Below are 25,618 nucleotides of genomic sequence, written 5' to 3' on the forward strand. Positions count from 1 at the left end.
GTTTTATATATATTTGTTTTCTATTGTTATAGTTAGTATGTTTGTTTTGTGTTTATCTGGATACATTTTGGTTGTGCAATATTTATCAAGTTACTTATTAATTCCGTTTAAAAAATGTACAATAATTCCAGCCATTGTTCTGCCCCTTTTGCACTCATTTTAAGCCATGTGACAATCTGACGGCCCCTTTTTCTTAGTGGAGAACCAAATAATAATGTTTTTTGTGCATATTCTAGATTTTGGGTGGAATATAAAAAGCTACTAATCCTGAAGTAGTGTTTTCCAGCTTGTTCAGGGATGGATATTTTTTGAAGAAGTGGATGCAGGGGAAAATGTCATTGATCAAGTGGAAAGTGGAATTATTTCTGAACAAAAACTGGAATTTATAGTAGGAACACATGATTTGTGATCTGAGTAGGGGAAGTTAGTTGACTAGCAAAAAGTAAAATTTTTAAGCTATTTTGAAGTTACTCAAACATGTCTGTTTCCAAACTCGGTTTTTAAATAATAGTTAAACAGGATATGTCGATAGAAGATTTATTTAGATGTCAGTGCATAATCATTATGTAAATGTAACTGTTCATACAATAAAAGGTTGTGTTTTTGAAATATGTAAATATTTCGTGAATTGTTCTGCATTTGTGTCAATTTGAACTCATATGAGTTTATTCAGACCAAACGTTTTTTTTTGTTTTGTTTTGTGTTTTTGCAGATTTTTGTATCAAGGAGGTGAATGCTTGAATCTTAAACTCCAGATTTTAGGTCTTTAATAAATACTTTTACTCAATTAGTATCCTTTTATGCAAAAAGACCACCAGAGGGTATCGTTTAGCTGCAAACGATTAGGCTGTGATGTGAAAATACAACAAGGCGCAGCTTTCCACTGAGGCTCTTCTGTTACATTTTTTTGCAAGGTTTTTTTTTTGTTTGTTTTTTTCTGTTCTGTCTGGAGAAGATCAATTTGTCTGTCTGTGTTTCAACACTTTAAAAACAATCAGTAATCAGCACCTATACATTTAAGGACAATTATATGATGAAATATGTATTTTTTTTGCTTGAAAAAGCCAATGTCAAAGACTGTAAATGTGAAGAAAACATACAGGAGATAGCTGATTGTCAGATACAAGGTGTTTTACTCATTTTGCTAACATTACAGTATTAAATATTCTTGTATTAAACTGTGCTGTGTTTAATCTTCTTATAATTAACATAGTTTAAATAAATATTATGAAGACATTTTTGGGAAAAGAAGAAAGAGAATAGTACATTTATTTCTTATTGTTCTGTCAAAATTCAACCTCTCTTTGCCTTTATGCATGTTTTTGCATCCAAAATAATTTTACCTCACGCTTACCTCTTATAAAGGTGTGCTTTGCCGTAATAATCAATTGCTTGCTTGCAAATTTATAGTGGAAGTTAAGGGAGGGGACGTCATTGATACAGTGAAATAGACTAAAACAGAACGGATATTTCTCTAAATCCAGCATCACTAGCAGCGCCTGGTGGTCAAAGTGTATAAATGCACTCACACGCTCAATGTTGGCATGTAGGAGGCAGTGTATCCATATCAATGAGACGGGCTCAGATTCCCTCGTGCAGCTGCAGCCTTGAAACTCGGCGTTGCTGCTCTCAGTGTGTGTGTGTGCGCCTTATCTAGCTGCCACATCCACCCTCCTGTAATAAGCAGAAAGAGCAGCTGTGCAGCCTCTCCTCCCACACCCACCCAGGCATCCACCTTGGTCCACAGAACAGAGGTTGGTGGGGTCACTTTGTCCTTGAAAGCTTTGGATGCTCTGAAGGACAGCATTGCTAGATAACGACAGCTGAAATATTGTGCATACGTGTGCCCGTGTGAGAGAGAATGAGCGTGTTTTACCTTTTGTCACATCTCACATACACTCATTCACTCACACAGAATCAAGCAGAGAGGACACAACAAGCGACTTCAGAAAGCGATATGTAAAAGATATATTTGGTACAAAACAGATGCAAAAAGTCCCTCTAAATAGCATTTTCATTGGCAAACATAAACATAATTACATTTCACAGAGATAATTACAGGTTATACATGTAAAATATAGACACACTGAAGTGATGGAGGGGATCTGGAGGTCTGGAAAGCTACAGCAGACTGAGTGTACGAGGAGATTATTAATCAGCCAGTCCCTGCGGTGTTCTTCTTAATGAATATCATTCAATCATAACGTTGAATGTTGATTTCGTGACGTGCATATGCTGATATCCCAAGCGTCAAACCTTTGTTAAACCGTTTCAAAGTACGTTTCATTATCTTGGGACACCAGATGGATGGTGTTTGCTACATAAGGCGACGGATGAAGTCATCAGTTAACTGCTTCTTCTGCTCTCTCGGCTTTTACTTCTAAATTGTGATGTCGCCGTTAACTTCACCCATCTGGTAATCCAATCAAGTTAAGACAAACACGAGGGTATCTGGGGCTGCGTTTTGAACTAGATTTGGTTAAACTGTCTGCAGTTGTTGTGTATCTTTTCTTGGATTGTCACAGTGCGTACAGCAGAGTTTACCCATGGGTCACAACGTTTAACAAGGACACTGTGTCTGCTGCTGGTCACAGCTCAAATATTCACAATGTTACAGGCATTATTTGCACGTTTGTTGCCGTGTCCATGTACAGTTAAAGCGGAACTGAGACCAGGATAGCAGTCTGTAGGGATATTTTCTATTTGAGTCTGTTGTTGGGCCTGAAAAGTCAGAAGCTGATATGGTGACTATGAAAAATATTCAGCCATTTTGGAAGTTTTTCCCTGTTATTCCTTTTCAACACTGATTAAATTTGGCTTTTTGTACAAGAATTTACCAGAAAAGACTCTTTTTTTTGTCAAAGCAAAGGCACAATTTCCACAAAGTAATGTTAATTATCTAAAAATGTAGAATGCGTGTCTACATAAGTATTCACCCACGTTAAAGTGACTCGCCTAATTCAACACGTGCAGCAAGTAGGCGCGAGAAGTCGCACAGTTAGTGAAATTAAGATCATCTCAGTGCAGTGAATCTGTCTCAAATGATTGTAATATAAAGACACCTATATCTGGAAGGTCCAGCCACTGGTGAGTCCGTATTCCTGGATTTAACAGGTGAAAAGATTATCGAAAAGCATAAGTCAGAGGTTGGATGACACTGAATGTCCCTTTAAGTACTGTTAAATCCATTATTAAGAAATGGAAAGAATACAGCACATGCGTAGTGACAGAAACAGACTAGTGAGGCCACCAAGACACCTATGATTTCCTCAAAGGAGTTACAAGCTCCAGCATATAACTGCTGCCTGTTCTTCACCAGTCAAAGCTTTATGGGAGAGTGGCAAAGAGAAAGACACTGTTGAGAAAAGCTCATTAAACCTTGATTACCAGCAGGCCTGGGAGGGCTTGTTAAGGTAGGGGGTAAAGTAAACGCAAAAAAGTATAGCGAGGATAACCTGATGCAGTCTGAAAGAGAACTGGGAGAAGATTTGTTTTCCAACAAGACAATGACCTCAAGCATACAGTCAGAGCTACACAGAAATGGTTTAATCCTCCTGTTGTCTTCATTTACGGGCACTAAAAAAATATTTCTGCCTTGTCTGAAAAAAAGTCCAACAATTCAGCAAAACAATTTCTCTCTTTTTTTTTTTGAAATTTAAAAACCTTCAGAAAGAACATTTTTAAAAATCCTTAAAAGATTCCCTTAAAAGTCTTATTTTAAAAAGTCGCCCAAATTTGGCAAGAAATTCTTGTAAATATTCTCCAAAAATTTGTTAAAATCTTCCCAAAAAATCCTAAAAATATCAAAAGTGATGACATATATATATCAGTAAAACTTCTAATATTTTCTTTATGAACATTCACAAAAAATCAACCAAAATCCAGCGGAATTTGCTGGATTTTGGTAGATTTTTTTGTAAATGTTCCTAAGAATAATTTTTTTAACATTTCTTTTTTTCCACCAAAGATTTCTCAAAAATCTCCCAAAAATGTTGAAAATGTGGACATCAGAAGTTTCACTGTGAAAATATCTATTTTTTCCCACATTTTCAAAGTTTAAAACGGGTCAATTTGACCCGCAGGACGACACGAGGGTTTAAAGAAGGTGAATGTTCTTTAGTTTCTGAGTCGGAGCCCAGAACTGAATCAAACTGAGAATTTGTGCCTGAGCTTGAAAATGGGCTTTTCTCCCATGATTGCATGGCAGCTTTGCAAAGAAGGATGAGGTAAAGTTGCAGTGTCCAGATGTACAAGGCTAACTGAGATCTATTCATACAGGATCAATGCTTTAATTGAGGCAAAAAGGGCATCTGCTAAATACTGACTTGAAAAGGGTGGTTACTTGTGCTGTCCCTTATTTTGCATTTTATATTTTCAATTAATTGAATGAATGAATGAAATGAAATTAATTTGTAGAAACCTGTTTCCTGTAAATTCTTGTCCTGATTCAATGTTAAAAAGCAATTCTAGGTAAAAAACGTCCAAAGGGATTGAATGCTTTATACTTGCCAGAGACTCCAACATACTAGAAAAAACAGCAGTATCATCTAAATCATGAGAATGATGATTTGGGGCATCATTTTGCTTTTAACAGCCTGTCTGTACACCACTAAAATATGCAACAGTGACATCAAATGCACATCTTAAACAATGTTCAAACCATGTTCTAACCTTGAGGTGTTCATGTATTACAAACCGCCGCATGTCCTTCATCCCCAAGAAGAATTTTACTTTGGTTGCCTGAGGGAAGGACATCTGTGGGAGGAAAAGCAGGAACCTCCTGTTAACAATCCAGCAAAAACTCTGTACCTGCGAATATTTGGATGACAGTCAGCTCTCCTGTTTCCCATCTAGACTCAGTGTGTTGGCCAAGGAGCACGTCATTATCCGGCTGCTCTTTGGAGAGGTCCACGCTGGCTGCTGACAGGAGGAACTCTCCGTCCGGTAAATCTGTGCCCGAGTCTTAAACAAGCCGAAGCGAGCCGCGAGGAGGAAGAAGTCCTGTCTGAAGGTGCGGGTGAAGAAGGCGTACAGGAAGGGGTTCGAGCACGAGTTGATGGGGTAGAACAGGACCAGAAGGAGTTTGGAGTCGGAGACGGTGATGAGAGGGAGCTTGAGGGCCGCCGAGACGGCGAAGAAGGAGATGGGAGCCATGCAGATAAAGTCGGTGAAGATGAGGACGGCCATGCGTTGAGCCACGCGGGTGTCGGCGTGGGCTGGTGCCGACGAAGGCTTGCGGAAAGTCAGGTAGATGCTCAGGTAGCAGCCGCAAACACAGAAGAAGGCCAGGATGTTGAGGAGGAGCAGGGATACAACGTAGACCTGCGACACCAGAGTCTCCACGTCCATGGGGAGGCAGATACTCACCTGAACAGAAACATTCAGAAATCACACAATGTTCAGGGGCCTTGGTGCACTTAATGTGGACCAGTCTTTATATTAGCAGATACAGCTTCATATTCAGATTATCAAAGAAATGAAGCAACTACAAGTCAACTAGTGCACGTCGTATACGAATTATTCTGAAAATATCACACATTTCTTTAGCAAAACTGCACTCGTGGTCGAAATATTTAACATTCACACTCCGTAACTGCAGTTTTCAATTCCAGCGAGGAAACCTTGGCTGCATCTATCTCCCTCTGTGTGTTTTGCTGTCTCTCTTTAGGCTGCTCTCATTCTATCAAATAAAGACAAGTACACCCAAAAGAAAAGAAAAGTAAGAAAACCAACAGAAAAACAAAACAGGCTCAAGGAATAGCACGAAAACTCTGCTGTTTCAGGAGCAGAGCTGAAACAATGTTGTTGATTGACAGAATTAATCAGCAACCTAACTGTGAAAGACATTTTTTCAAGCCAAAATGGCAAAAAATGTGGAGGTTCCAGGTTCTCAGATGTGAGAATGTGCTGCTGTTCCTTGTCTTACTTAACAGGAAATTGATATTCTATCAGTTTTTGGCTGCAAGATGGACAACAGAAGACATTTGAAGATGTTTTTGAGGCTCTAGGAATTCTTTTAACTGTTGCAAATTTCAAAGCCTATAAAGCATATTCTACATATTCTATTCAGAATTTGTGAGTTTATGCAAGATTTTGCTTCTCAAATTATCAGAATCAGAATCACTTTATTCTATACTATATAAATTATGTGGAACTGTGCACATTTTGAAAGACACATATACGTTGTGAGGAAAGCACAGAAGCATTAAATTGGAAGTGTGTCGGCTAAATGAAGGACCCACTTTGCCGTAGCTGCTGACCCCAACTGTGGGCAGCAATGCGGCCAGCGAGGAGAAGATCCAACCTGCTGCCATGATGATGCAGGCGTGTCTCAGGCGAAGCTTCTGGTCGAGCCGCAGAGCGTGTGTGATGGTGTGCCAGCGCTCCACAGTGATCGCCATCAAAGTGAACACCGACAGCTCGCTGGCAAACACCTGCAGACGACACACAAACACACTGATTCACCTGCTGACACACATTGATGTGCGCGGTCGCTGGTTGTAGGCGATGACGTCGGCACGCACCGTGAAGAAGCCCGCGGCGTTGCACCCCAAACCCATCTGCCAGTCGATGGCGTGGTTGTAGTACCGGCCACGGGTGAGCATGTCCACGGTTGCTATGACGACCAGGTAGATGCCCATGCAGAGGTCGGCAAAGGCCAAGTGGCACATGAGGAAACGAGGAACGGTCAGCTTGGAGCGGGTGCCTGATCGAACATTGGTGGAAAGAAAAAAAGTAAATAAATGTTATCAGTATAATGCACTCAATGTCTCAACAGCACTGTTTACTGTCCAGCACCGTAGAATTAAAGGAGGAAAAGAAGGAATGAAAGCAGGAGAAAATGCCATGAGTTAATTTGAAGGGAAGTTTGCCTCACAGTACAAATATTTAGCATCAAATTTGCACTTTAGTAGAGAACTCATCTAAAGTTTCCATCTGAAAGCCGAAATACAACAGCTGAAAAGCACTGACAGCACAAAACAGTATTTGTTTTAGGGAGCCAAGTTTCACACGCAGCCAAAAACTTGCTCAGTAACAAAGCATGAATTCTGCCAATTATTTTTCCCTTTTCATACCTAACAGTACAAAGAGAACCACGGCGTTCCCCAGCAGCGCCAGAATGGAGATGATCCAGATGAGGACTCGTAAGAGGACGCCCGACATGATGTCCTCGCAGGGGTTAAAGTCGTCCGGCACCGGGGTGCAGGTGATGGAGGTGGAGTTGGAGCAACAGTCCCTGTAGAAGCGAGGATAATTCTTCGCGTTGGGGTCTTCGCACCATGAGTGCCAACAGGATCTGATGCACAACAACCCACACACCCGCACATGGATGTGAAAAAGCATTCATTTTTTTTCAGTTTATAGCAGCAAAACCTCCACTTCAGGGCCCTGTGGTAAAGTCTGGTAATTGACCAGCAATGGAGCCATAATGAGATATTAGGAGGAAAAGAAAAATTAAAACCTACAGTCACTCCCAGGAGAAGAACTTTGTTTTTAATGAGCTTTAGAGTTGCCGGGAGGCATTTTTTAGTCTTTAGACGGAGCCAGGCTCGCTGTTTCTGCCTGCTTCCACTCTTTATGCTGAGCTAAACTAAGCAGCTCCAGCTCCAGAGTCACATTTAGTAGACTGATGTGAGAGACGTGCCAATGTCTTCAGGTAATTCTGGGCAACAAAGTGAACAAGAAGATTCTCCCTAATTTTGTTCTATTCTTTAAATATGCCATATTATGCAAAATCCACGATCTCACAGTCTTTAACCCTCTGAACCCCAAGCTGTTTATGTATGTTTTCGCTTCATTTGTCCACATTTTTCCTCACAGCCGACTCATTTTTCACTGCAATATTAAGTCTTGCATCTCTATGGAAACTGCACACCTGTGTCTAGAAATATAGAGAATATTAAAAATGTTATCTATGCAGTATGATAAAGTTATGATGCCATAAATCATACCTATCTCCAACATTTTCCCAAAGGTGTTAACAATACTGGAGAAAAAAGCAAACCGTGTATACTACAGATATTTTACTACTTGCATGTTGAATTTATTTTCCTACATGACTTCTATCTGCTCAATTTAAACACAGCCTGCACTTCATCTGAAGACTATCTGAATTTTTGTCACGTGGCTGTTGGTTGCATTTGAGTCACTAATGACTTCAAAGAATGATGGCAGAAATGTATCTATTAATGTATCTATTTTTTAAAAATAAAACCTGACCCGAGTACATCTTTATTTTAAGTAAGTAAAATTTATGTATATAGCACATTTCACAGACATAAAATCACAAAGGATAAAAACAATAAAGCTAAAGGTATTAAAGTGTTAAAACAGGGGAGCAGCAGCTAAAATAAGCACATTTTTAAATGAAACATGGAATAGAATAACATGATATGTATGAAATTTCAAGCATTTCTGCTTAGTTTTTGGGCAATTTTCATAACCACTCAGCTTGTTATATATGAGTGGTTTTAGGGCCGTCAGGAAGCTAAAAATCGAACCGTTCTCTCTGTTTTTACAGATCAATGGTGTAACATTATAAATCCAACAATGCCTTTCAAACCCTCCACTGGATTTCAGGGTCCAGATTATTAAGCATCGTAATGAGTCCCCTAGTGTTATTAGAGAGTGTCCTCTCGTTTTGTTCTTTTCTCTGTAGATCACAAAGTGTGTCTCTGAATGAGCAGTTTAGGTTTTTGCTGCCTGCTGTGATGTCACAAAAGGGACAAGCCTCGCCCCCCCTGTTGGCTCCTCCTCCTCTCTACTGTCAAAGCAGAGAGCCATGTCTGTGACCTTTAGACACACTGAAACAGCCTCTTTTGAACAGAGCTCAGACCGCACGTGGTAAAGAAACTGTAAAATTAACAAGCTCTGCAATATTTTTGATCTGAAACTTTAAATTCACATCCCAGGGAGATGTGAGGCTTTCACCAACTTGTCAAAAAGAGGCATAATACGGGACGCTTTAATCATGGCAGGTACCTTTCTGCCAGCAGCACATGTACCTGTTTCTGTGCATGTTCTGGAAGGCGCAGCAGTGCGACGAGTACGTCAGATTGGCAAAGCGCAGCTTGGTGAAGAGGTGCAGGGGAGGAAGCTCTTTCAGGTGGAAGGCAGATTCTGCAAACAGCCTCGTGAGTCCGCCGAGGATGGAGTCTGGCAGAGAACTGAGGGCTGTTTGAGAGATGTCCCTGCAGGAGCGAGCGCAAACAAAGGGGATTTAACAGGGGAGTAATTCTAGCTTCAGAATCCATTTTTAACAGATTCTTCTTCCATTTTATGCTCGCTACATGGGGATTTGATCAGGTCATAAAGCCTAAAAATGTAGGATTTAATAGAAGCGGCGTTTATTAAGAATAAATAGGACAGCAACATTTTAAGAACAAAACAATGAAACTGATGGGAAGCCACTGTTTGATTGCCAAATGATTGCTGGAAGTGAGGGAAAAAACCATCACAGCAGTGGCAGCCCATAAGAAAAACAAATACTTTTGTGTGATTCCTGCTTCAATAGAAAAAGGTGCCTCTTTGTTTGGAGGATAAACAGGTAAGAAATCTCCCTCCGGTTATATTTCACTGACTTCCTCTCTTTCCGGATCTCTTTTTTAAACCTGAAACCTATCAAGTTTTCCCACTCATGTCACTTTGGTGTCTCCTACATCCTGAGCTTAATAAGTGAAGATGAGGAGGGTGAATCACGTAGGCATGAGTTTACTGCTGGATGTCATGCTTACAGCGTCACCAGCTCACTGGAACCCACAAAGGCGTTGGGATTGATGTGAGTAAGCTGTTGGTTGCCTTTTAGGGACCTTAGAGGAAAGAAGAAGAGGATGATGAAGAAGCAGAGAGAGAGAGAGAGGAATTAAATATGTACCATTTTTTAAAATTGTTAATCTTCTGTTTGTAATTGTGTCTCTGCCGCTGACTCACAATTTTTTCATCTTTGTTCCGTTGAAGGCGTCACTTGCCACCTCCTTGATGCCATTTCTGGTGAGCCGTCTGTCATTGGAAAGAGGAGCCAAATTACAGTCATGTGGCTCCAACACGGAACATTCCCAAACAGTAAACTTATTTGAACTATCGACGCCAGTTTTAGTGTTTGCGCTTCTTCTGTTCCCAGTAACTAAAGCTGCACAAATACACAGAATTTCAGTCCAACACTAAGTAAATCAGCATTGTCTGTGCCATCTTCTCTTCTTCTGTTTCTTACTTTTCGGCTATTTAACATTATTTACGGTGGAAACTGTAGTCGAACCGCATCTGTGGAGAGATTCTGCAGCGGTGGAAGAAATACTCAGAATCTTAGCATGAAATGTGACAGAAAATGTGCTTCTTTATATTCCGGATAAGATTGATGCTGCTCTTATTTCGGTCTACGTGAACACAGCGAGCAGGCGATAAGCTTATTATGAAGACTGGAAGCCAAAAGAACCAGCTAGTGTGGCTCCATCCAAAGTCTTAAAAAAATCCACCTACCACTATGACTTAATTAACACATTATATTGTTTTTGCAAGCATAACAACAAAAAAAAACCCTGAATTTTACAGGGGGTTATGTGCCAGACTGCTCACTGGCTGCCAGGTACAGCTACTTCCTTGAATATCTGGCAAGAAATACTCAGACACATCATGCCTGTAAAACCCGAATTTGTCATTTTCACACAGTAGTTTTTGAACAAACAAGACACAACGCGTTAATTAGAGTTAATTAGTGAGCTTTAGACGTCCTGACAGGTGGATTTTGTTGTTTTCCTAAAGAGACAGACCAATTGTTTCTCCTTGTTTCCAGTCCACATGCTAAGCTAAGACAATCTGCTGTTGGCTATAGCTTCATATTTACCAGACAGACATGAGAAGGATATTTATAGTTTCATTTGATATTGAATATTTGAAAGAAGTATGATCAGTTTAAGGAAAAAACACGAGCAGAACCAAGCCTATCACTGTTATTTTATTATATATTATAATATTAGGTTATTATAACTGACACATTATACTATTAGCCATATTTAAGCTGTGTTTTGAAGGTGCAACAGTTTGATATTGGGATGATTTTAACTATTTTACCTTCTGTCAGGATGTTTAAACTTAATAAATGCATCCTAAATGTCACATCTCAGTCGACTATTTTATTTGATTTAAAAAGTACCAATGGCTGTTAGAAAAAAGCTCCAGAAAAACATGAAAATAAGCAGCAAGGCCACTTTATTTTGCACTTTACAATATATTGTGTATTTGAGCTGTAGTTGAAGTATGCTACTTTTTTTTGAATGAATCTCGTTTAGCTTTTTGCTTTGGTGATGGTAGCTTACATTTATGGATTGTATCGCCTTTAAATTACACTTTGTCCCTTTAAACTGGTATTTTAATTTAATTAAAAGTGCAAAAATCAGGTTTAATCCTTTAGTATTGTGCTCCAACTCAACCTCTGCCTCCTTTGAGTGGCATTAAAGAGTAAAGAAAAGGACAGAAAGGTAGAAGCATAATGACAAAATCTTGTTCTACATTTTACAAAGTTGGAAAAATTGGAAACTTGGAGGTAATTTCTCCTCTAGCTGCAGCAATGCAAACTGTTCATCTGAGCGGAATCACATGATTTTGGTACATTTAATTTAAACCAGTCACATTAAAGTTTTTTTGTAATTTAAATAAACAGAATTAAATTGAGTGTTACCAGTTAAAACGATTCACTTAAGGGGATCTAATAAATATTTTTTGAGTGCTGAGGAGCTGACTTTAGAAATTACGGTAGTCTTATTACTTTCATTTTTAATTTATCTAAGCTTGTATTTTTTATATCAATATTACAATCTTTCTCTGTTAAATACACAAAAACAACTAAAAGATATGCATTGACTATCTTGCCACGAGAAAGCATCAAAATTTAAAGTATATATTCTGCTGATATAGGCCCTAGTTTCTGCTATATTATTATATCTGACACTATTAAACAAATTAATAATAAGTCTATAATTTAGTCTCTTGGTTGGGAAAATAAAATAAAGGCAGACAGGGCAGCCCTTATTTTTCCTCCTGGCAGGAAGTGTAAACAGGAAGTGAGGTGTTAAAGCAGGAACACCTGTGAGGTGAGTGGAGCAAACAAACATGGAGAACAGTAGAGTGAAATGATGGTTGGAGATTTAGGAGGGACTATCTTTGCTTTACTTTGAAATGTATTTAAGTGAACAGAGTGTCTGCGGAACCCAGAATTAGCTGCATATGTGACATGTGATTCCTAAGAAAGTGTGACTGAGCTGATCCCAGGAGCAGGACTAAAACTTTTCATTCCACCTCCTCTGTGGCTGCTTGGATTACTGAATGGATATCTGTGACTCTGTTGGACCCTGGTTCAGGTAGGTCTTTATTTCTTACCAAATCTCCAGCCTTCTTCCTTTCCTATTGCCTCAGCTCAGACTACATTATCCTTTACCTTCATTAGCTTCTTCGGCCCTCACCAATTGAGATAAGTTGAACAAAATGAAAAGTGCAAGAAAACTGAAATGCTTTGAAATGATTCTTTCTTGAAGTGATATTATTTGAAGGTTTTTCTTATTTCATGAAGGAACTTTTGATTATTTTTACCGGGACACAATCATTTTTTTTTTGTCTGTTTCTGATATTTTGTTGGGTTTCTGTTGATTGGATGGAGATTTGTTCTGTTTGATTTGGACTGGAGTGGTATTTAACCTGAGTTTTTAAAAAGGAAGATGAAATTGGATGACTATGGTTCTCTTCTATCTTGTGTGGTTTTGGTATCTTTTTGTATGCATGTTTTAAAATGAAAAGTAAAGAATCATCTTCATGCTATGGAGCTTGGCTGTTAACTCAGTTTGACTAATTTGAACATTATGGATGTCTCTCTGCTACGCTGCAAAGTTTCATGAGATAAATCATAATAAATTAAAGGAAGGAGAACAAAAGAAGAGGTTTTGCTTCATAAATCAATTTCATCTTTTGTTTTTTTTCTCTGATCTTTTGTGTTTTTGCTAAGCAGTGAATAATTCTTGAGGCCTTCAACAGGGAGCCTAGAAATGAAATCAGTAAATCTTTGAATTGCTATTGACTCCTGAACATCTAAAGGGGAACAAACAAGATGCAGATATATTTTAAGTGTCTTTTTGAGAACCACTGGTTTCATGTTGAATCATCCAGTTTTTCAGAAGCTTTCAGAAATGTGTGGTTTTGGTTTAAATCTTAATCCTCCAAATAAACAGCAGCGGTTGTCGTCAGATAAATGCAATGTTTTAAAAAGCGCATTTCCCTCTGAAATGCAGTACAATGAAGATATAAAGAGGCATTAAAGGTAAGTGCTTAACTAAAGACAACAACTTCATAATTGCTCTCAAGTGCGGCACTTCAGTAAGTCTCATCGCTCTCCACCACTGATTTAGCATTCTATCAGTTACACAAGAAAAGCAAATTAATGACCTATACATGAAGCAAAACTGGAGTACATTTCAGTCTGGCTCGATTCGTGATCTTCAGCAGGATTCGTGATCTGCAGTTCAAAAGGAAAAGTGGGGGGAAAAAAAAACAAAATGAAAGGCGTCGTACAGAAGTGCTAGAAATGCAAAAAAAAAGGGAGACCAGTAGGAGAAGATAGACTCAGTAAAGAGGGCAGAGAGCATTTCAGGGAACATTCATCACAGCGCATGAGATGCCCACTCGGATCTGTGTGAGGGTGTTTCTAAAAAAGAAAAAAAGACGAATCCCTTACATCTCCATGAAGGTTTGAGTGCAGAGGCCTCTGAAGGCATTGGCGGGGACTTTCTCGATGTGGCTGTTCTCCTCCAGGTCGCTAAGCAGCACAAAGAGCAAAAACACTAGGATGAATAGTGTGTTTCTGAGCAGAGAAATTACAGAAATATGCAGGTTTCGGGTGCAAAACAGTAGGAATATGTATCAGAATGCGCGCCACAAGCTCTATTAAATCCACTTTCTTTTTGAAGCTGATAGATGTCAGATGGCAGACAGTCTGAATGTGGATTTTTTTAAGGCTGGGGACAGATGGTTTGCATCCCTGATATTCTGCTTCTGCAAGAACTACTCATCATTTCCACTGCAGTATTGTATGTTTGATGGTGGGATTTCTTCTGGGCATATTTAATTCTGCATGCATACAGCAGCCTATGAATTCAGGTGCATGTGGGATTAATAGTGTGTGTGTGTGGGGGGGTGTAGTTGTAGTTCATATCAGTATTATACTGGGACTTACAGCAGAAATCGGTTAGCCGTGGAGTGGATCTTGGAGAAATCCGGAAAGATTCTCAGCCCAGTGCTGGAGATGGTCCTGTGATGTAAAGATTAAACCACCAAATGTTACTATGCTCACACTGCAACCTCCAAAAAAAAAAAGAGACACTTTGTGCAGTGCTAAAGTCACACACGCACACAGCCACAATGCAGTATTCATTTGTGTTAACTGAGATAAAAATTAACAAGTGAAAAGAATCCGAAACAATTTAGAGAGAAGCTTAGGTGGCAGACAGATGAATCAGATATTCTGTATCTCTAAAATATTTCGACGCTGATTAATGAGAAAGTTGCTGTGAGTTTGGAAATAATAAGCAGCTCTGTGAGGTTTTTATGGTCTCAGTGGTGTTTCAGTTTAAAGTCTCCCACTGGACAGATTAAACCCAGAAAAACTCATCTCTGTTTATCTAAGTTGCAGAATTAGAAGGTTATTTTTCATGAAAATGATAATTTCCAGCCCTAAAATGTCTTTCTTTAGTGTGTGGATCTATGAAGTCCCCTACTTGCCTCTCTTGGCTACTTGGTGCAGCTCGAGCACACCAGCTCAGCTCACTTCAAAGCCTGGAAAACTCCTCTGCAATGGCAAGATGTAATATTTGTTTGAACTGGAAACCAATTCTAAAGAAAACTAGTGATACAGAAAGCTCCACCCTTCAACCTGACAGGATTGGGTCTGTAGTTTTGTGACATATGAAACTCTTGAATTCCAGTTCTGTGTTTTTCAAACGACCATCGGTTCACTGCAGTGTGAAGGTAGAAAAGCTCAGTCGTGGTCCTGACTGCATATTTTGCACCGGATGTGATTTCTAGTACTATGTTCTTTATGTACTAATCACCATATGGCCTTGCCACCAAAGTTAAAGGCCTCATTTTCACCAGAGGGCTAGCTGCTAGCTAGTAGAACTAACCAATGCTTATGGTAAGCAGGTATAAATATATAGCTTGTTTAGCTTCCTAGTTTACGGTGTTCGCATGCCAACAAGACATAAGAACACCATAAAAATGCCAGAACTGATGAAATATCTTTAGTTTTGCATGCATTTGGGTTGAAATCAAAGTATTGACTGAGAATCATCAAATTAGTATGGAACCGTGAATATCTGAACCAAATTTAATGGGAATTCTTGCAATACTTGTGAAGACTTTTCAGTGAAAACCACAAATATCATAATCATTGTAGCTTTACAGAAAAGGCCAGAGCATCAAGAGTAATGCTGAATGTCTGTACAAACTTTTATGGTATTTATACACTATTTATTTGGATGTTTAGTCAATGTGGAACAACGGACTAATTCATTATGACTGCCATCTATAGAGCTGCATTGCAAGCATTGTCTGTTTTGAAATCAATATGGAACTATATTTTGAGGTAACATTTCTAATTAAGCAACATGATTAGGATCTTTTCTTGATGCCATCTCTACATTTATCCATGTATCAAAAAGTGACAGTGATTCTGAATACATGCAAGCTCAGACACCTTTTTTTTTTTTTTTTTTTAGTTTTACCGACTCTTCTCTACTTTATGCATCACTGACTAATCTAGAAAATCTTCCATAGGGTGACAAAGTTGTGAAAAGAGCTTTTGGCAGGATGGTGTGGGATGTCAGTATCTGACTGTCACTATATAAAAAGAGCATTTTCCAGGTAAATAGATTCCTTTGTCAGTTTCTCATGCCTCCTCTCTGTGGATCGTCCTTGACTGTCTCTCCTTTCTGCTGTCTTTTTCGTCTGCATTTCTCTCCATATCTGCCTCCTGTCCACTCTTCAGCTTTTGAATGCTGAACAACCTGAAAATATGGCTATGTCTGAAACTTCTTATCATTTGTGGCTTGCGGTGCTGGCCAGCTGAAATACTCAGACCTATACGTGTCAAGATAGTGAAAGAATTTAGTTCAGATCCTTGTATTACATTACACTGTAAGCAGGGGTGTCATGCATTCTGAGTTTTACGAGTCATAGTTAAAAAAAAAAAAAAAAAATCATACAATTGTATTTCACAACATAGCTTACATAGAGTGCATTTAATTAATCTTTTTTTTAACATTCTTGATGAAAAGCGCACATTTCAGCTGCCATGATATCAGATTTTCACTGTTATTGTGGCCTTGGTAGTTCACAATACTATTGCAGTATCTACAGAATTATCCTGTCAGTCGAATTCATCTTTTCATTGATTCTTTATTATGTGTTTTCGGTCTTTTTTGCAACTGAACTGCACGGAAAGTGTGAGTATAGGAGGTCTGTAACTAAAACTGTATTGTATGTTGTTCATATGTTCCTGTGTGATTATGTGATTATTATTAATATAAATACAATATTTCATTTTTTAAAGATCACAATTATCTTTTATTCTGGTACATCGCAACACATTCAGTGCCTATTTTGACAGTTTTTTCTGATTCATTATTGCATTTAACAGCTACATTGAAAATGAAAATGTTGGTGAGTTTACGTGGACAAATGTGTCCTGTAGTTACTGTTTCTACTTGCACTATGCAGCTCTTGTCTCTTCATAGAAAGTCTCTTGTTCATCTCTAGTTTTGTAGGATCTTCTACACTACTGCATTCTTTATTTGACAAATACAAAAACTTAGCTGCTATTAGCGACAAAAGAAAACAAGCTGACACTAATGTTAGCTGCTAAAATCACTTTTACTAAGAAATGCTTTATAATTCAACCAAAAGTTCCTTTCCTGTGTCTTGTTTAATTGATTTTAATATCATATGGACATAATGGTGACATTCCTTTTTTAGAGCAACATTTTTAAGGACTGAGAAATTGGGTGTGCAGACAGAGAGATGAGCCTCTTTTAATCTGTTTTTAGATCCACCTTTGCTTTGTATTAAACCTCTACACAAACAAATTGCAACTGTGAAACTGCTTCTTCTTTTCCTATTTCATTGTTCTTGTACTAAGGTGCCCTTATTATCAAGTTCAATAGCTTAAAAAAAGTACTGTCATCACAGAGCGCTGCGTTTATGTGTCCCAGTTTTCACAAATTGGGACAAAATAGAGCAGTAATAGTGAGAGATTTCAGCAATGCACTGTCCTTATAAACAGCTATACTGAGATCGCTTCAAAACAATTCATTTTTCTTGCAACAAATAAGATGTAGCATCTTTAAATGGTTTGTTGAAACACAAAGATTTCTTTTTTATCCTTGGAATGAAGTGTGACATTTGAATTCTCTTCCAGAGGGATCCAAGCTGATTAAAAAGTAATGTCTCTGGTCGTGTGGGCCATCAAAAGTAGGCCTGTCACCCATGACCCATTTTGGACTCACAATCACTTCAAAAAACACAAACTGAAGTAGAAAGTGTTTGTCTTTGGTGCACTCTGGCTGAGTACTCACAAAAACTGCAGTTTTGTAATGTTCCTGAAAGCATCTGGGTGGATGAAACTCAGGTGTTTTGACTTTGTTATGATTCTGAAAGAAACACATCCAGTCATGTGTTCATTAATATAAATGGCTACAGCTGTAATTACAGCCTTTCACTGCTGCCAGTTATACTTACATCTCGTTGAGTTCAGGAAGATCTGAGAAAGCAAAAGCCTCGATACGTTCCAAAGCAACATTTCCAGATATTGAGCTGAGACAAAACACAAGAATATGACATGTATTTAAAAACTGAAGGTGTCAGGCCTTCATCCACACTTCTTCTTTGGAACATTTTGTCTCCACAACAGTGCCAAGCAACTATTTGGGTGATCTCTTAGTTCCATTGTAAAGACTAAACACACAAAAGCACGTTGGTAAAATATTTTCTATGCAGTGGCATTTCCAAATGGGTATACTCACACGTAAGTGAGCCGAGGGAGGCTGGTAAAGGTGAACGCACTGATGCTCTGCAACATGTCGTTCTCTAATATGGTTCTAAGGTTGGAAATAAAGAAGAAAGATGAAAAAGTGAAAGATATGAATACTGGTAGAGCATTTTATTGGCATTTCAGTCACAAACAACACAGAACATATCAGTAATAGTAATCCTACAACTGTAGTTTAAGAAGATCACTACTCATGACACAAATAAAAAAAACAAGTGAGCACTCAGAGAGCACAGCACTCTATCATGGCTGCTAAGTTGTATCATTTCTGATGGCTGAAATCTTTAAAAAAAATGTGGCAGAAATCATGGCACCATAGAATGTGGCCATTTAATATAGATGTACCCACAAACAAAATTACCTTGAACTGATCACAGATATGTGTTATGTACGGACACCGAATCGTGTGACCTAAATATGTAGCCGGTGGCAGGAATTGATGGGGCTCAGAAACATCCCTACAATTTAATCAGTTGTTCTTTTTGTCATTTCAGTTGATTTGTAGTAGGATCACAATCATGTGATCATCATCAGCAGCTGACGCAGTGTTCATTTGTCATCATAGTTATAGTGACGCCGTGCTGCTATCGTCAATGATACAGAAATCTTTAACAAATTCGTGGATCCAGACTGTAAGCCGCATCACTGCCAAAATCTATTGAAGTGGTCCTTGTGTCATTTCTGACCTTCCCTGATAATTTCATCCAAATTCATCGGTCAGTTATTGAGTAATGCTGCTAACAGACAGACAGACAGACAGACAAACATACAGACAGTCAAACCGACGGCGCTGGTCACATAACTCCACAGAGGCTCCTCCTCCTTGCCAGAGTAAAAAGGCCAAAAAAAACAACAGATCACTTATATCCAGCGCAAAAATTTAAAACTAAAACCAGGCCTTTGGTCAGTACATGAAAGTTCAAGTACGTCATATTTCTGCTTTGGTGTACTTCACAGTTGTAATTCTCTTGCTCTAAATATTATAGATCTCTATAGATGTGATGCATCTTTAAACCTGAGGATAAATAATGACAGTTAACACAAAAGTAATCAAACAGATTTTACTTTGTCAGCATCTAGGTGGATGAAACTCAGGTGTTTTGACTTTGTTATGATTCTGAAAGAAACACATCCAGTCATGTGTTCATTAATATAAATGGCTACAGCTGTAATTACAGCCTTTCACTGCTGCCAGTTATACTTACATCTTTGTGAGCTCAGGGAGATCTGAGAAAGCAGAAGTCTCGATACGTTCCAAAGCAACATTTCCAGATATTGAGCTGAGACAAAACACAAGAATATGACATGTTCATCCACAAATTACACACAAATTACAAGAGACAAACGTGCAATACTTTCATAATGTGCAATAAGAATTTTATAAATTGTTGTGTTTTTTGTTGTTTTTTTCTGTATATCTGCATTTAATTTTAATTTAATTAAACTTTAGTGTAATTTATTTCAGGGTTCTTGTTTCTTTTTAATTGTTGGTAAATTGTTCTTTGGGCTTTGTTGCTTTTTTTTGCATCGAAACATTCAGAGTTAATATTATTATGCAGTTCAGCAGGAAATTCATCTGCAAGAATTTTGTCTTTTCAAATTGGACTCTTGGAAACTGTAAAATACATTTTTCACTATTTTCTGACATTTTGTGGACTAAGCAATTAATCTAAAATAGAATAAAAGACTAATCAGTAACTGAAATAAAACCAACACATTAGTAGCAGCAAAAATATCTGTAGTTTCACAATGTTCCTGAAAGCATCTGGGTGGATGAAACTCAGGTGTTTTGCCTTTATTTTGATTCTGAAAGAAACACATTCAGTCATGTGTTCATTAATATAAATGGCTACAGCTGTAATTACACCCTTTCACTGCTGCCAGTTATACTTACATCTTAGTGAGTTCAGGGAGATCTGAGAAAGCGAAAGCCTCGATACGTTCCAAAGCAACATTTCCAGATATTGAGCTGAGCGAAAACACAAGAATATGACATGTATTTAAAAACTGAAGGTGTCAGTCCTTCAGTCACACTTATTCTTTGGAACACTGAGATCATCCAAATACTCGAGTGATTTTGTAGCTCTTCTTGTTCCATTGCAAAGACTGAACACAAAAGCACATCAGATAAAATATGTTTCAGTATATGCAGTGGCATTTCCAAATGTGCATACTCACACGTAAGTGAGCCGAGGGAGGCTGGCAAAGGCGAAGGCAGTGATCTTTTGCAACACGTCGTTCTTTAATATGGTTCTAAGGTTGGAAATGAAGAAGAGAAGACGAAGAAGTGAAAGATATGAATACTGGTAGAGACACTACTAATCTCACAGCAGAAGTTTTTAGATGGTAAAAAGCATCATGAAGGCCAAAAACAACAAGAAGAAGCTTATATCCAATGCAAGTATTTGACTGCAAGTATTTAGCACTTAAATCAAGCCTTTGTTCTTTGAATAAAAGTTCAAACTAATCTTTTTTTATGCCTTGTTGCTGTTGGAAAATTGTGGCTTTCATGCTCCAAAGTATAAATAATGACAGCTAACTAACATGCAAAGCTTGTATCGTTATGCAATTCATCAGTCAGCAGGAAATTCAGCTGCAACAAATTTAGTGTTTGAACACTAAAGGATATTTTAAACTATTTTCTGATCAATTCATAGACTAAATAATTAATCCAAAATTAAAAATAATAATACCAAAAAATAAAAATAAGTCATGCAAATTCTATTTCAAAGCAAAAAATAAAAATCTAAATCAGAAACTGTTTTATTGCCAAGTAGTTTTTCACATGTGAGGAATTCAGTGTTTTAGTGCAGAACAACAAACGGCAAAATATAGATTTTTCTAAAAAAAAAAGTGTTGCAAGTGTTGACGGTTAAATTAGTCAAATTAGCACCAAGTGTATCCAGAGAATATACTTCTATATACAAATACTTCCAGTGTGCAGGAATGTGCAAATGAAACACCTGACAGTGTTACACACTATGTAGTGTAAACACCTTGAAATGTGCAAAATCATTAGAATAAAAACAAAATTCCCATCTGTTGACTGTTTTGCATTTTCAACATAAGTGCAAATTACAAATGCAAGCTGGGAATACAAATATATCAACACAGAATTACTACCATTGTACTGCAATTACTTATCTAAAATTAGGCTGTTTTACCAGGAATAGCACAAGATTTCTCCGCCCTCTGTTTGGATGATCCGTATCTTTTTGTGTTTTGACCTCCTCGCCTCATTATCCTCCACATCAAAGAATAAACATGAGCAGCAGACACACACTCACAGATTCCAGAGGTGCTGCAGGCTGCTGAGGGCACGCTGAGGAATCACTCTGATCTTCGTCTGATTCACTTCCCTGTGGATGCACAAACAGCCACTCACACCCAGCTCTCAGCAACGCAACTGATCACAGGGATGGAAAATCATTAGTGGACATTTTTTTACCCCCCAGTATGTCATTGGGGACGTGGGTGGGATACAGATTTTCCAACTTCTTTTTTGCATGAATAATGAAATACGACCATGACCAGCTACTCATGTATTTCCTTTTCATGCATGACACAAACTCCTTTGAAAGTCGACACAAGAGCCCAAGATTTTTTTTTCGCATCTGCTTGGACATCCACTGCTGCGTACTTGTACATTTCCCTTTCTGTTCCAGAGCCTTGACCTTCTAGTGGAGCAGAACTGATGAGAACACACGCATCGTCGCATGGGAGTTCGCACAGCGCCTCTTGGGAATACTTCCACTGCAAAAGCATGTCCTTGTCTTAGTGCGTGCGTGTGTGTTTGTGCATCAGCTGTATTTGTTGGTATGCCTTTGGGAGATTACCTATAGCTAAAGTGTTCTTGTGTACGTCTGGCTGCCAGTTTGAGCAAAAAAAAAAACCAAAACGCTCCAGACGATCCTAATATTTCCTCTGGAAGGCCTTGAGATTCCTCGACGGCCAAAACAACAGGTGAGTGTTTACTCCGAGCAGGCAATCACCTTCAGCTCTGTGCCATTGTGTCAAGGACACCGGAGCTGCTTGCACCACCTTCAATCAACTTTTTGGAAGTTTACGGCGACACCTTGAAAACTTTCTAGAGAAAGAAAACGACAGTCTTGCTGGGAGCTCGCGTCTGTATGCTAAACATGAAGCGAGCGCCTGCAGCCTTTCTGAAGGGGCCTTTCTTCACATAAAACGACTAACGTGGTTCATGCAGAGGTAAGTTGAAAATGCTGTACGAGCAGCTTTGAAGCTCACGTGGACTCTCATCAGTTTCATGTGCCCTAAGTGTAAAACACAGGCCAGGTTTACATGAAGTTTTTTAATTCGGAATTAACTCATTCGGAATTAACGTTTTGTGCTTTGCGTTTACATGGAAATATCCCCTTCCTTAATTCCGCTTTAACGCTTGGGCATTGGAAAGGATTCTGATTGGACAGGGAGTGGACGTGATGTATCCCTGTTTACCGGAAGAAAACAAACTCCATTTGCCGTAGCATTTCTTTTCCCCAACAACATGGAGTAACAACTAATAAGCACGCTTTTTGCTTTGCTTTTTATTGTAGTTTTGAAACAGCATCTCGACAATGGCGTACTACTTCTGCTGCAGAACGTGTACGTCGCTACGTCATCGCTACATGAGGAGCCAAGCATGACCGAAATGAACTAAAGCAGAATTAACTGTATACATGAATAGAAAGTACACAGAAATTAGTTTATTCGGAACTCACATGACAATAAGCCAGGTAGTTTATTCTGAATTAACGTTTTAATTCAGAATTAAGTGTTTACAAGGAGATTTTAAAGCAGAATTAACTTTAATTCCGAATTAAAGAGGAGTTAAAGGTCTCATGTAAACGTGGCCACAGTGACAGAACCAGGCTAGCTGCTTGAATTCGCACGCCGCTGCCCCCCAGTTTCATTCAACAAAAAAATGGAGTGGGAATTTTAAAAAAAAAAAGAAGACTTCAAGCTAGCAGATGTAGATGCAAACAGCCCACGTCGTTTCCTTGCAAAACATTGGATGTGAACTTCACATTTGTTTGTTTACAAGAAAACTCCTCGGGGCATCTTTAACCCGTGCCTGCTCGGTGGCCAACGGTGGCTGAGGCGGCGAGGATGAGCAGACACGCTTTGCATACATTCCCTCTCCTAATGACTGCTTAATAGAACCAGCGTTGGCAAATTCACTGCGTAATTTCAGCCAAGAGGAGATGAGTGCGGATTAGGAGGAAAGTCGAAATGATTATGCATGCTTACGAGATGGGACTGTGAATTGTAAACACTGCACAGATCCCGAATCTGTGTTTGTGTTGAATGGGAGGTAGCATTCAGACACGTGTTCTCTGTAATACTGACCTACTGCAGGTCGTTTGCAGGGATGCTGCAAGCTTTACACCTTTAAGAGAGTTTGCTCATCATAAAAAAGTGCTCCTCGGGCAGTTGTATGTATTCTGTTGCTCCGAAAAAGCTTTTAAAGCCTGAAAGATAACCCCAAATGGCACCATTAGGCCTCATACAAACCGGAGGTGTGGAGTTTGAGAGATGTGGGCATTTAGCAGAAATGGAGGTCTGTTGAGTTGAACTATTGGAAACGTGGGATCAAGTGTGTGTGGAGTTTGGCTCGAGCAAGACACTGAAAGGATATTTGAGCTCTGCTGCTTTCTTTATGTCTTGTGACTCTCAAAATGGGAGTGAATTTTCAGAGTACAAAGTGCAAAAATCTTCCAAGAACTGAGCTCTACAAGCAGGCGTTTAACCAAACTGCAGTTCATTTTTAAGGGTTGATGGAACAACAAAATCATAAAACTAATTTAAAAAATGGACAGATCTTGTCGATTCTGTCATGAAAAATGGTACCTAAAAGGCTACTTTGTGGTTAACAAACAGAAGGGGATTAAATTACTAGAAGAGCAGGATTATTAATACCTTTAATGCCACAAAACAACTTAACCCTCATCTCGTCCTGCAGGTCAAAATTGACCCGTTTTAAAGTTTGAAAATGTGGGAAAAAACATATTTTCACAGTGACACTTCTGATGTCCACATTTTCAACATTTTGGGGAAATTTTTTAACATTTTTTTGGGGACAAAAGAAATGTCAAAAATGTTTAAGAACATTCACAAAAAATCAATCATGATTGTTTTGTGAATGTTCTTAAAGAAAATTTGAGAAGTTTTACTGACATATGTAATCAGTTTAGATATTATTAGGATTTTTTTTGAAGATTTTTACTCTTTGAAAACATTCACGAGAATTGTCTTGCCAAATTTGTTTTTTTTAAAATAAAACTTTTAGGGGAAACTTTCAAGGAATTATTGGAATTTTCTCCCTGAAGGTTTGCAAATTTTTGCTGAATTTTTGGATTTTTTTCAGACAAGGAAACAATATTTTTTGGTGTCCATAAATGAGGACAACAGGAGGGTTAATATTGGATTTGCTGCAGAGTTACAGATGTGTGCATCCTCTTGCGTGTTTGTGTGTACTCACAGGCACTGGATGCTCCTGGGGATGTTGGATGGAATCTCTGTGGCCCCAAACGGCACCTTGTAGCACGGGTCCTGGGTTTGTTTGGTCAAACCGGCATTAGGTCCAGATTTATTGTCCACTTCATAACCAGGCGCGAAGGCTGCTGCCACCTTTATCACCACCGCCACCAGCATTATTAGCCTCATCACCACCATCATCATGTCTGGATCCAGATTTGTTGCAGTTTCACTTTTTTTTTTTTTTCTGTTTTCCCCCTTCTTCCTTTTCTGTGTCTCTGCTTTGTCTCCCACACGGTGTTTACAAGGAGCTGCGCAGGCCTTTCCTCCAGAGCCCACAGATATGAAAGTCTCTGCCTGTCTGTCCGTCTATCCCCTTAGGGTTCAGCGCAAGGTCGGAGAGAGGAGAAGAAATGTGAGGTGTTTTCTGCCATGCAGCAGTAAAAAGTAGTGGGCGTGAGATGTTCACCGGGTGTACGAGGATGTAGGAGGTCTCTGCTGGATGGTGGATGTTTGTGTGCTGTCTAAAAATTGCCACAGCAGAGCGCAGATCTTGATAGGATGTTGTGATTTTTTTTTCACCCCCTTTCAGATTTTACAAATTCCTCTGGCGCTCTAGTTTGTCCAAAAGTCTGGCTCTTTAAATGGTCTCACAAGGACTCAGTGAAATTGGTTAGCACCTTGTTATTGCAGCAGAAAATAGCAGAATTCACTCCTGTCTTTGATCAGATTTTTTTCTTATTCAAATCAGGTTTAAAAAAAAAATTTATTCTTGCTTAAAAAAAATCTTCAACAAGACTCAACTCACTTGCCACCAAAATAATGGATTCTGAAGAGGAAGAACTAAAAAATTAAATAGCAAATATAAGAGTGGAATCACTTCTTAGAACACATGAACATTTTTGTTCACCAAGTTTGTCAAAGAATTGTTGGAAAAGAACTTAAACTGTAGTGTTAGACTGTTTTTCGTGATTTTTGTCATCAATATTTTTTGTAACATGGCCCAATGACTTTGCATGGCCCTTCCTCCAAACAATAATAAAAACCAGAGCGTAT

General features: G+C 38.7%; 1 protein-coding gene across 1 annotated transcript; it reads right to left on the minus strand.

Moving 5' to 3' along the window:
* Nucleotides 1-1,944: 1,944 nt before the first annotated feature.
* Nucleotides 1,945-25,292, minus strand: fshr (follicle stimulating hormone receptor). Its single transcript, XM_051939297.1, has 14 exons — nt 24,567-25,292; nt 21,370-21,441; nt 18,057-18,131; nt 17,773-17,847; nt 17,610-17,684; nt 14,216-14,290; nt 13,718-13,798; nt 9,931-9,999; nt 9,735-9,809; nt 9,006-9,191; nt 7,077-7,297; nt 6,525-6,706; nt 6,243-6,434; nt 1,945-5,367 (listed from the first exon to the last, which is right to left on the minus strand). The coding sequence occupies exons 1-14, from the start codon at nt 24,764-24,766 to the stop codon at nt 4,831-4,833; spliced, it is 2,115 nt and encodes a 704-aa protein (XP_051795257.1). The 5' UTR covers nt 24,767-25,292; the 3' UTR covers nt 1,945-4,830.
* Between the last annotated feature and the right edge of the window lie 326 nt (nt 25,293-25,618).

This window comes from Acanthochromis polyacanthus, chromosome 19 (genome assembly GCF_021347895.1).
Source record: "Acanthochromis polyacanthus isolate Apoly-LR-REF ecotype Palm Island chromosome 19, KAUST_Apoly_ChrSc, whole genome shotgun sequence".
Classification (NCBI taxonomy): Eukaryota; Metazoa; Chordata; class Actinopteri; family Pomacentridae; genus Acanthochromis; species Acanthochromis polyacanthus.

What these genes read in the sequence shown, in the direction of transcription:
- fshr (XM_051939297.1), bottom strand. Translation starts at nt 24,766, where the DNA reads ATGATGATGGTGGTGATGAGGCTAATAATGCTGGTGGCGGTGGTGATA. An exon ending in ACTCAAACCTTCATGGAGAT is followed by an intron (nt 10,000 to 13,717) that starts GTAAGGGATTCG and finishes TTCCAATGACAG; the next exon opens with ACGGCTCACCAGAAATGGCA. An exon ending in ACGCCGCGGGCTTCTTCACG is followed by an intron (nt 6,435 to 6,524) that starts GTGCGTGCCGAC and finishes TGTCGTCTGCAG; the next exon opens with GTGTTTGCCAGCGAGCTGTC.